The 11690-nt window shown below is 52.5% G+C and overlaps 1 protein-coding gene across 4 annotated transcripts; it reads right to left on the bottom strand.

The window, feature by feature from the left end:
• Positions 1-23: 23 nt before the first annotated feature.
• Positions 24-11360, bottom strand: CEP85 (centrosomal protein 85). Of its 4 annotated transcripts, none has more exons than XM_074555503.1 (14): positions 11252-11360; positions 10079-10150; positions 9421-9564; positions 6822-7492; positions 6043-6176; positions 5158-5275; positions 4715-4900; positions 4236-4388; positions 3992-4146; positions 3660-3780; positions 3194-3244; positions 3003-3110; positions 2338-2566; positions 24-2067 (listed from the first exon to the last, which is right to left on the bottom strand). In XM_074555503.1, exons 2-14 carry the CDS (start codon positions 10131-10133, stop codon positions 1904-1906), a joined length of 2289 nt encoding a protein of 762 aa, XP_074411604.1. In that variant the 5' UTR covers positions 10134-10150; positions 11252-11360; the 3' UTR covers positions 24-1903. The 4 variants fall into 4 exon arrangements, with proteins under 4 accessions (XP_074411604.1, XP_074411605.1, XP_074411606.1 ...); XM_074555504.1 differs by having other exon boundaries at positions 11306-11340; XM_074555505.1 differs by lacking the exon at positions 11252-11360 and adding an exon at positions 10263-11236.
• Between the last annotated feature and the right edge of the window lie 330 nt (positions 11361-11690).

Here is an 11690-nt window from a genome sequence, read left to right as displayed (position 1 = left end):
CCCCAGGCAGGACGGCCTCGCACGATGGGGCAGAGCAGCTTTATTTGATACTCCAAATACCCGATACAAACAAGCGCCGAGACACAGGCTGGGACAAAGACACCGAGCCCAACGGGACCGGGCACGACACCGGGGGACACGCGTGGGACGAGGACGGGGGACAGGAAGGGAACACCGTGCTGGGGTGTTCTGTAGCCCAGGATTTCCCTGCAGCAGCAGCAGACAGCACAGCATCACCCTCAGGGCCAGAGGGGCTGAGCTGAGCAGGAGGATGAGCAGAGGACATGTCCCCATGGAGGGGACACAGGACAGGGCTGCTGGGACAGAGCCAGGCGGTTCCAGCCACAATAATCCCATCTCAGAATCACCTCCGCAGGGGCAGAGGGCACAGCTGTGCCCTCACAGCACCCACAAACGAGATCTTGCACCCCCAAAGCCCCTGAGAAGCTGCAGGAGCCAGCAGAGCTCCCAGCAGTCAGGACAAATGGATTCAGAACAGCCCTGGAAATGCGTTTTGCTCAGTACACAGCACCAGCAGCCTGGGGGCAGACAGAGCCAGGAACAGAACAGCCAGGGACAGCAGGACAGACAGACAGACACGGCTGTGTGCTCCCTGTGTGGCACAAACCAACCAGTCCCCCATGGTGGCCAAACACCGAGAACAAAACAGATTTGGTCTTAAAATTGTAACACAAAGGAACAACAAAACCCAGGGCTCACAGCCCCAGGGGGAACCAAGAGCAGCCAAACACCACAAGTGGCAGCAGGACTTTCCCTGTCACAGCTTGGGCATCTTGCTCTTAAGATGAAAACCCAAGTTCCACCCTCAGTCCTGCAAAGCTGTGGTGGGACAGTGAGACTGACCCCTCAGGGACTCCTTCAGAAATGCCATCACTCACAGAGGAGCAGGGAAGGAGGGACAGGGCTGGGACAGAGCCCAGGTGGCCGCAGAAGGGCTCCCTGTGCCAGCCCTCCACATCAGGAGCAGTATGGCTTTCTCCAGTAAAGCAGAGGCGTCCCCAGGGCACAGAGGCTCTTGGGGGCTCTGGCAGGGCCCACAGACACTTGGGGCTCCCCAGGATGGTTTGATGGCTCTAAAAGGCTGTGAGAGGGAAGAGCAGCCCCTCACCTGCCAGGGGATGCATTAGAGCAGAGTGGGGACAGAGGGTTCTTCCAGCTCATTAAGGCACTTCAGCACCAATCCACTGGCTCTGCAGTCTGATCACAGCCCACTGCCAGTGCTGATGCAGGGGGACAACAGGCTTAAGGCTTCTGGGGTAAAAGTGCCCAGGGGGAGCAGCTCCAGAGTCTTTTCGTGTTGCTTTACTCCTCAGCTCGTGCTGGCTGCTGAATTGCTGCATTACCTGAGGAGAGCAGGTCCTGCTCCATCAGTGCAAGGCAGCAGCACCTCGATGTAAATGCCAGCAGTGGAACTGGCACAGCTGCCTGCCCGTGGAGCCCAAATATCCCACAAACACCCTGACCAGCCTCTGGTCCCACAGGACCTGCACAGGGAGGTTATCAGCGAGACCAGGGCGTGCATTTCCTTTCAGCCATCATTTTAACTGTCACACTTGCATGCTCAGCATTTGACATGCCTGCAAGGCAAGTCAGAATCCATCTCCCAGCATCAGAGGCCACGGCAGCTCCAGCAAACACAGCATAAAACACATTCCACAAGATCAAAGCTACTGCAAAGCCTGACGCCGAAGCCCTGAATTATCCCAGTCAGCAGCTGAACACTTCTGGCCACAAACGCCCTGATTCCTCACAGATCAGACAGGCCATCCGTCCTGTACCCAAGCAGAGGGATGGTAAAGTGCTGAATAGTTTAGGGTTGTAGGAGCACAGGACTCCTGACAGGTTCAAGTCTTCATTCCCTGCCTTACTTGGGGAGTGCTCTTCACTGGGTGATGCAGTTGTCTCCCATGTCCTGAGCGTATCTGTCAGATATTGCAGTCCTCAAGTCCTCCACCTCTTTGTGAAGCTCTTTTACCTCCACCAGCTTCTTGGCCAGTCCGTCAGGGCTCAGCAGGTCATCCTTCTCCTTCACAGGGCACTGCACAGCTGTGAGGTCAGAGAAAGGAGGAGTTTCCTCACACGCAGTTCTCAGCAAGAATCGCACACATTTGCAAACCAGCCAGAAAAACCAACTCACATTTGCAAAAGAGGTTGTAATAACTGAATGTTAAGTAGAACATGCACCTTTGAAGCAAGCCAAGCACAGAAAGAGCATTCAGGAGCCCAGAAAGAGCACTTCCCATGCTCTATGTGAGTTATTTCATTCTGCCACAGCACAGAAGGGTTTGCTGTGCCATGGAAAGGAAAGGTACTCACAGTGAATGCCCAGGAGCAGGGAGAGGTTGGGGTCCTTGCCCTGAGCCCTCTGGGTGACGATGCTGTAGACAGACTGCAAGTCCTGCAGGCAGCTGGCCAGCTCCCCGTGCAGCTCCTGGGCCAGGCGGGCGCTGTCAGCAGGCAGGGGCTGCGCCAACAGCTGCGCCTGCCGCAGCTGCTCCTGCAGCGTCAGGTTCTTCTCGATCAGCTCCTGGTTCTGCACCGACAGCTGGACACACGGACAGCGCACGTCAGGGGCAGCACTGCATGCTGAAGCAGCTGCTGTGTGAGGGGAGCACTGGGGCAGGGGCTGGGCTGCATGCAAACCTCCAGGCCGTGACCAGAGCAGCGAGTGTCACTGCCACAGGGGAACTGAAGCTGCCCTGTCCCTGCCAGCCAGGGCAGCGAAAGCTCCCAGCACCTTGCCAAGAGGGCTGGGAGGGAGCTCTGACCCCGGGGCTGTGCTTGGGCTCCCGTTCTGCTGCCCCCAGCTGGCAAACTCAGCCTCCTCCATCCCATCCCCATCAATTCCCGAGGCACAACCTGCTCCTCCTGCTTCCCTTCTCAGCCCTGACAGGACAATGACCAGCAGGAGAGACTGAGCTGCTGACTGAATTCAGGGCCTTGCTGAGAGACAATGCACTGTTCACTCAAACCCCCCTGACCTCTTTCACGGCAGCCCGGAGCTGCTGCAGAGCATTTTCCCTTCTCATTGCCTCCTCTCTCAGAGCTTGGCTTGTCCCCTCCTCCTGGGCCACCTGTTCCTCCAGGTTCTGGAACAGACCATGGGAACACAGTAAGTAACTCATTTCACAGCATATTGTCAAGTTCAGGGTCCCTCCCCACCACCTCTCACCTTGACTTGCAAGGATAACTGCTCCATCTTCTTCTGCTTTTTGTCCACAATCTGGAATTAAAAGCAGAGGCATCAGAAATGGCCACCCAGATCCAGAAATACCACCAGGAATTCTCCTTCAGTAAGACAGCATGTCCTCTCCTCTTTCCTGTCCATTTACTGCTCTAATCACAGATGCTCTTAGGAGTGCACTTGGATAAAAGGCACCATTAGATTTATCAGCTAAAACCAGACATTGTATTCTTGTGGCTTTCCTCTCCCCTCTTCTGCATTCTGCAGCTTCTCCCCAGCATTTCTGGAGAAGTGTGTGGTTATCACATCAAGAACAGCTTTTGGCACCCTGCAGTCTGCAATTCCAGGAACTGCTGCTTTAGTCTGCCTTGAAAAGTCCCCGATTTCCTCTGAGTGCCTGGCGTGACTCAGTGGAAGGAAAAATGTGTGATTCCTGCCTGGGACAGCCCCTTACCTTCCTGAGGCAGTCACACTCCTTCTTCAGAGAGTCATGCTCCATTTTCTGCCTCTCCCCATCCTGGCCAGGGGCTCCTCTCTCTGCATTCTTTGCATACTGCTGCAGCTTGTCCTGCAAGCTGCAATGAGCAGAACCACGGGGGAAAAAACAGATTTAGTTATGATCCCTCCCTTACTTTGAGGAAGGAAACAATATGAGGAGGGAAATTAATTTCATATCAAATATCAGCATTGCCCTGTTTGCATCCCAGCACCTGTCAGGGCTGTGCATCACCCTCCTCATGCAGCAACTCCTGCAGTGCCAGGATGAAGCTGATCCCTCGTTCCTACCTGTGCACAGTGGACAGGAGCTCCCTCTCCTTGTGCTTTTGGGTTTCCAGCTGCAGCTCTTGCTCCCTGAAAGCAGCCTGGACATCTCCAAGCTCAGTTTCCAGTGTCAGCACTGTTTCCTGCAGGGCAGTGGTCTTCAGTTCAGACTCCTTCAGCTGCAACAAAAAAAGGAGTAGATGTAACTACAGAAATGTCACCTAAGCAAGTACGTGAGGTCAGCATTGCAGCTCAGAGGAAGTTTTACCTTCTGACTCTGTTTCTGGTGGTCCTCAAGGGTGGGGAGATCAGCCAGGTATCGTTCCAGGGTCTCGATTCTCTGCTGTCTCTCTCTGTTTTGTTCAGATTCCTTCTGGCACTTCTTTTTAAGGTTATTAATGTGTTTGTCTCTTCCCTTTACCTGCAGGGACAGTTACAGACAAGTTTAGTTTATTTAATTTCTTATTTATTCTTCAGTCTTGTGTAAGCCCACTCATTTAGCTTTTTGCACACTACACAATGGCAAAACACAAGATCCCCTTCACTCATTTCTGCTCATTGAGAGAAAGGCAGGATTTTTTTTTTGGTTAAAAGAGGAGGCACTGAAAGGCTTCTAACGCAGGAGGAGAGGCTTTTGCTTGTAAACCATAGTCTACAACAAGATGAGAAAATGCCACAGAAAAGCTTCACCTCAGCACTACACTGACAAGAAAACACCTTTCCATCTCTAGAGCAACAGGATCATACCCTTTCCTCCTGTTTCTTTAGCTCCTCTGCGTGTTTCTGCACCGTCTCCTTCAGGGACTCCCGGCCCCGCTTCACATCCAGCTCTGCAGCAGCCAGCTTCCTCTCCAGCTCAATGTTCTCCTTGCTGAGGCTCTCAGTCTTCTCTGTGAACTGCGCTCGCAGGAAGGTGTTCTCCCTCTGCAGCTCCTGCAGGCACAGACAGCTCCTGAATTTGGGGGTTACAAACTGCCCCAGGGCCGTGTGCCCATCCTGCCCAGTCCCCAAACACCCCTCAGCCCATCTGAAACAGCTCCTGCATCACAGCACAGCTTTAATCCAACCAAAGGGACACAGAGGTGATGGTGACTCCACACAAGGGATAATTTATAATCTGACTGTGCACAGTCCTGCTCAGCCAACACCTCAGCAGCACTCTGGGCTGTTAAATCCAGCACCTGCTGTACCTGCATCCTCAGCATGTAGAGGTCTCCATAGGATGCTGGGCAGCCCAGCAGGGCGCTGTGCACCTGCAGCTCACTCTCACGGACCTTCTGCTCCAGCTGGGAAATGTGCTGCCTCTGTCTGCAACAAAACAGGCAATTCACTGTTCCCAAACACAGAGAGCAGCAGCACAGCACAAACAGAGCCAGCACAGCACTGTGCTCCACTCAGTGACAGGCAGAGCACAAACACAACGCTGCCACTCAGGGCTCACCTGCAGAGAAATAAACACTTGAACCCTTTTTACAATTATTATTAACTTTTCTTCCCTTCAAAACCCTTCCCCCAACCATGATTACAGGTAAAACACACAAGCCTTGCATGTTTTGGAGGATCCAGCTAGACTCTGGAGCTTAGGAGTGGAATGAACAGACAACAGATGACTCAAAATAAGGAAGGAAAAGTACAGTCCAGATGTTGAAGGTACTTTTCATTAGGACTGACTTTTCAAAAAGCTTGCTTAGATAAGAGAAGTGTTGTTTGCCAGCCTCAAGTCACAAAAACCAAATTTAAAATAAAGGTCTCAAAGAGCTCCCAAAAAGTCCTTAAGCAAGAAAAGCAGTTATTTTGACATTCCAGATAATCATGACATGAACACAAATCTTTATCCCTTATAAAACACAGAAAACCATAACTAAAATTAGTTTATTTGAGCCCTTTAGGATCATCATCCTAATTCCAAGAAGGAGAGAAGAGCTCAGGTTGTTCTCTAAGGTCCTTATATTTTTCTTTGCAACAAAACAAGATCAGCTGGGCAAAAGGGACTCCGAGAAATGAGCCTTCCTTGGAACTTTCCAAATGGAACTGGACTGGACTCTTTGAACAACGTGTCAGCATCAAAGCCTCACCTGTCAATGAGGAGCTCCTTCTCCTTGAGCAGGTTTTCATTGGAGTTCAGGATATTGATCCACTGGGCTGGGTCGGGGGCAGGCAGGGATGGGGAACACAGAGAGGAATGGGGGCAGGTGCCTCCGTTTTGTAACTGCAAGAGGAGACAAAACAAGGAGGGAGAGGTCTGTGCCCCACAGGGGTAATTGCAACACTGCTGCAGCTATTTTGCACACTGTGTGCTCATCTGCATGCCAGGGCAGGGCTATTTCAGTCTCTGGTGATGTCCAAGAACAAGAAAGTTTGCCCAAGCACAACTGGAGATTAACAAATAATTTTAGATCGCTGTCCTAGCTCGCTGGAAACAATTTGTCTCCATTAGGGTACAGCTGGTGGGAGGTAGTAAACAAACTGTTTCCACCTAGTAAACTGCAGCGAGTTTCATGCATTTTTTTCAAAAAAGTCTTTCTTAACCCTAGCTACAGAACAAAGCCATTCTAGACACTGCTTAAAACCTCTTGGCATGCTTTTTCTTCCCAGTTTCTATCAGACAGGTCATTTCAGCTCCTGATCTGGCAGGTGGAGCAGGCTGTAACACAATCCAGGGCTGCTCTGCACCCGCAGCGTGTCAAACGATACCTGTGACACCACAAGCTGTACAAACAGACCCTCAGGAGACTCCTGCTGTCACTCAGGGAGCAGCAGCAGACATTTTCCCCCTGCCTCCTTAGTCTGGGACAACAATTCCTGACTACAGAGACAGGAAGGGTTTCAAGCTCACACAGCCACAGCTGCCTACCTGCATCTGCTCCACCTGCAGCCTCACTTTGTCCAGCTGCTGTTTCCAGGCACTGAGCTCGCAGATTCCCTGGTGGGGGTGCAGTGTGCAGCCCTCCTGCAGCCAGGCTCGGCCTGGGGGAGCTGCCATGGGTTTGGAATAGAAGCTGTTGGCCTGGAGTCCCGCTGGCATCACCCTGCTCCCGCTGGGCCACGGCCCCTCGCAGGTTCCATTGGGTGCCTGTTGGCTCTCCGGCAGCACCTTGTAATGGTCCTTCCCTGCCTCGGAGCCGGGGTTGAACTGCTGGCACCGGTGCAGGGGGTCGGTGCACAGGCTGTCCGTGAGCAGGGACTGGTTCAGGGTCTGCTCCATGGCAGGGGTGTCGAACTTCCAGGCTCCCTCGGTGCGGGTGCGGTCGGCGGGAGCAGGCCAGGCGTGCTCGCAGCCCCCGTCCCCCGCGGGCCTGCACAGACGCAGCAGCTCCCTGGGTGGCACCTGGGAGGCCTTCCCGGCGCTCAGCTCCCCGTTCCTGGCCAGCCCCGGCCCGGCAGGCTGTGCAGAGCCCTGGTCCCCTGCGGGGCACAGCTTGGAGGGCGAGGCGCCCAGCGTGGAAGGCATAACGTGGGCTGTTGGAATGGTCACCTGCGTTTTGATGGGGTGGAATGAGGAGCCGCTACTGGAGTTGCCGAAGTCTGGGGGAAGAAGAAGAGTGATACTCTAATTACAGTCCTGAAAATACAATCCCTCCAGTCAGCTGTCCAAAATGATCTTAAAACCAGCTCCTTTCCCACTGAAAGCAGCATGACTCAGGCATACCTGTGTTCCCCCTCACTACAAGCTTCAGGAACCTGCTGACCTGTTCCTACCACCACGGGAAGAATCCGAGTTTAATCCATATTTTTAACATTGATTCAAGATTATACTAGAGTAGATTATCTTTCTCTAGGTTTAGAAATCAAGTCCTTGGTGCTGAATAAAAAGGCTGAAACTTACAGGTCTGCACACCGAGCCCGCGATCCTGCTCTGCCCGTCCCACAGCTCAGCGACTCCAAAGGGTGAGCAGAGCTAACAGGAGCCTTCCCTGAGCCCATGATGAGCCTGCAGCATTGCTGAGCCGAGCATCTGACCTTCCAGCTCCTGCAGGACACCTCGGCAGAGCCCGTCCCAGAGCAGGGCAATGGCTCTCACCTACGGCCACAGGAAGTGAGGCAGAGCCCCTGTCCTGCCAGCGGGGCACCAAACCTGGCTGCAGGCAACTCGGGTTATTCTTAGCAGCTCTCAGATTTCAATACAGCAACAGCAAGGGCTGAGAAAGGCAAACAGCAAAGTGCCTGTTCCCACTCCTGTCCCGAGACGTTCTGTGTCAGAGGAACTCCAGGTCTGTCCCAGGAACACACTCTTGATTTCCTCATGGCTTTGGCCCAAGGCCCATCCCCATGTGATGCTCCAACAACTCACACCTGTTTGTACCCTCCAAGCACTGCTACAACAATGAATATAAACACTACAATTTGAATACAGCCCAAATCAGGCTCTGCAAAGACCAAAACCACACTAAAGGAAATGGCAGGAAGCACAGGGAAGTGAAATATTGAGAACTGCCACAATAAATGCACTCAATCCTTCCAACACAAATGAGAAAATCTCTCAGCACAGCCTGGACTCCAGAGAACACCATGCTCCTGGGCAGCTGCAAGCACGTTCACCTTGGCACAGGGAAGGGACAGCACCATTTCCTTTTACAGCCCCTAAATTTATCCCCTGGTGTCACTGTCAGGAACCCGAGGTCCCTGAGCAGCCCATCACGTGGGGGTGCTGCAATCAGCTCCCTGAGTGTGCTCGGGGTCCTCACAACAACATTTCTGCCTGATGTACCGGGCTCAGCGTGCCCCAGCAGCAGCCAGGCCTGCGGGTCACCCTCGGCTCTTACAGCATGGCGGTGACATCACCAGAGCCCAGCAGGGCCCTTTCCCAAAGGAAATCATCTCCCCTGCCCCCAGCTGCCAAATGGGGTCTGATCATCCTCTGAGGACTGATGGAGCACTTCAATGTGTGCCTGTGTAATATTCCAGCAATAGCTCCAACAGCCAGACCTGCTCAAGGCTCCATTTCACTGGCACGTTACTGACATCTACAATCTTCATAATTATTCCAAATCTCATTCTAAAGGCTCCCTGGAACACAGGGATGTGTGAAGTGTTTTAAGGAACACCACAAAGTCCCTCATTACTGAAAAGATAATCAATGAAGGTTAAAATAACAGGTGGAAAGGATTGCTGGAATCAGAAATTTCACAGAGCGCACCTCAGCTGAAGGCCAGGCTGCAGAGCTCTCAGCTCCAACACTGCAGAGCCAAACACAAAGGCACAAATTATTTCCTTAAAACACAAATTATTCCTTTAAAAAAAAAAATTAAAATCACCCAACAGACTTGCTGATAAATCTGTCACTGGACAATAAGAGCCAGCAAGTCGCCAAGGTGGCTTTTGGTCAGTTAAAGCCCTGCAGTGAGACAATAAGCAAGCTCAGGGACACAGTCAATGTAACACAGCCCTCCCCTGGGTTGGAACAGCTGCAGAACTGTGCCAGGCTGTGCCCCAGGTGCCCCTGTGCCCCTCACCCTCGGTGCTGTCCGAGCAGGAGGTGCCAATGCCCCCGTCCCTGCTCTCGGCCACGCTGGGACAGCGGCTCAGCGACCTCAGGGACACCATGGCTGCCTTCCACTCACTCTCCAGGAACTGGCTCTTCTCACAGCTGCTGGGGTCTGCAGAGGAAAAAACACAGATATTTACCCTTTAATTAAGCCATATGTAATTACCAGCGCTTCCAAACCCCAAGCACTCCTTGCTTCGCTCCCTGTGTTCCTGTTAAAAAATATATTTGCAAAAGGAAATGGCAGGGAAGTGAAATAATATCAACAGGAGACGGAAATACAACCTTGGTAAGGAAGTCAGAATGCAGAAGCTGTAAATTATATTCCCATTGATTAGTTTGGTCATGTTACAGCCAGCTGGTGCTCTGACTAAAAGGGGCAGCACAGCAAAACTGGGCAAGTTAAAGAGATATTTTTACATTAACTCTAAAGAACTCTCCCCTATCAGCTTAAGGGAGAAATTCCTTACCAAATGACTGCTGAAAAAGCAGGTAAGGGGAGAAAAAAAGACTTTTTTTGAACAAAAAGCTTCTGGTAGAGAATTTTCTGAGGGCCATGTGTCTCCTCAGAGGAAGTGAAATAGGATCTGACAGCAGCAGGGCTTTGGAGAAAGGACTGTCCTTACCCAATGGGTTCTTCTGCAGCAGCCTCAGGTCTGGATCTTTCTCAGGAGCAGCCATCTTATCTACCTAGAGAGCTGGATAAATGAATAAAAATCTTATTTTGACTGAGTATAATCCACACCCCATTCCCACTAACCAACACAGCAGCTACTCATCAGAATAGCACAGCATTTGGTATTTAATTACCTTCTTCTCCCAATAATATCTGGTTTTTACCTGCAGCAACATATAAAAAAAAAAAAAACTCCAAACCAAACCCTTGTAGATTTTCTTTATGCCTGTTTGCACCATTCTCCAGGTATTCAGCAGCACCTTCCAGCTGTTATCTGTGTCTACAGAGATCAAAAATTTCTCTTTAAAAGTCTCAACTCTCAACCAGATCATTTCTGCCCTCTGTAGAGGTCACTGAGCAACTACATGAGGAAAGAAGTCCTTCAAAATTCAGCCTTTCTGTGCCCTGAATGGCAATCCTTATCTGCCCAGAGTTCTGGGTTAATTTATCCATTTCCCGGAGTGCTTCAGTCAGTCAATTTCCTGTCTCTGGTAATGCAAGTGCAATTTACAAATTACACACTGGAAACTCAAGGCCTCTACAAACCCATACTCAATCCTCAACCAGCAGCTGATACAGATTTTTGTTAAACTGATTCAAAGAGCTCAGATAAGAAATTAATTCCTAGAAAAGATTAATGTACACAGATGCTACAAGCTAGCTGAAACATTGAGAATACAACAGGATAACGAACCAGGAACAGCAATTTACTCAGCAAAGAAACGAAACGCTTCTACATAAATGCAGCGCTCATTATGGTTAATTCAGGTGTGGTTAATTCAGGCAGAAATAATTTTAGGTCCATTTCTGACGGGCTGGAGGTCCCGGTCCGTGAGGGTCGGGGCAGACCCTGAGGAGCCCTGGGGGCTCTGGGGGCTCAGCACCCGATCAGGAGGCGGCGGGGAGGGGGGTGCCGGTACCCCCGGTCTCTGAGGGGGAGAGCGGAGCCCGGTCGCTGAGGGGCGGCCACGAGGAGCGGACACACCGGTCCCGGACGGGCGGGAGGGTGCGGGATGCGGTGCCGCTGTGTCAGCGGCAATGCCGGTGCCAGGTGGCGGTGCCGGTACCGTGTGTGTGCGGCTCAGGGCCGGTGCCGGTGCCGATACCGGGCTCTATCCCTCACCTGCCGCTACCGATCGCCGCCGCTCCCGCCACCCCCGCGCGCCGCGACCGTTACCTCCGCCGGGAGGGGCGTGGCACATCGCGGGGAGGGCGTGGCTTCCTGGTGTACCAGCCAATTGAATATTCTGACCACGCCCCTAAGAGTGCCTCATTGGCTCGTCTGAACGCTGTCCCCGCCCCCGCCGCGAAGGGCTCTGGCTGGGGAAGAGTGGCCGCGGGCGGCACCCGTAGGGTGGGCGCTCAGTCCAGGGAAATAGACATGGAAATAAATGGGAATGGGAGATCGGGGGCGCCTCTGGATCTCCTGCCAGGGGAGCGACAGGACAGGAGGAAACCGCCTCAGGCTGCAGCAGGGGAGGGTGAGGTTGGCCGTCAGGAGGCTTTTCTCCATGGAAAAGGTGGTCAGGCACTGGCACAGCCTGCCCGGGGCAGTGGTTGAC

The sequence above is a fragment of the Zonotrichia albicollis genome, chromosome 20 (assembly GCF_047830755.1).
Source record: "Zonotrichia albicollis isolate bZonAlb1 chromosome 20, bZonAlb1.hap1, whole genome shotgun sequence".
In the NCBI taxonomy this organism is placed as follows: domain Eukaryota; kingdom Metazoa; phylum Chordata; class Aves; order Passeriformes; family Passerellidae; genus Zonotrichia; species Zonotrichia albicollis.
Note: the sequence above shows the minus strand (reverse complement) of the source record. Positions and strands in the feature narration are given on the sequence as shown.

Bases quoted from the DNA above. Each gene is read 5' to 3' on its own strand.
- CEP85 (XM_074555503.1), bottom strand. From the start codon at position 10,133: ATGGCTGCTCCTGAGAAAGATCCAGACCTGAGGCTGCTGCAGAAGAAC. The intron at 7,493-9,420 runs GTGAGGGGCACA...TTCTTCCCCCAG, and splicing joins CTGCTCGGACAGCACCGAGG to ACTTCGGCAACTCCAGTAGC. The intron at 3,245-3,659 runs GTAAGGGGCTGT...TTTTAATTCCAG, and splicing joins AGTGTGACTGCCTCAGGAAG to ATTGTGGACAAAAAGCAGAA.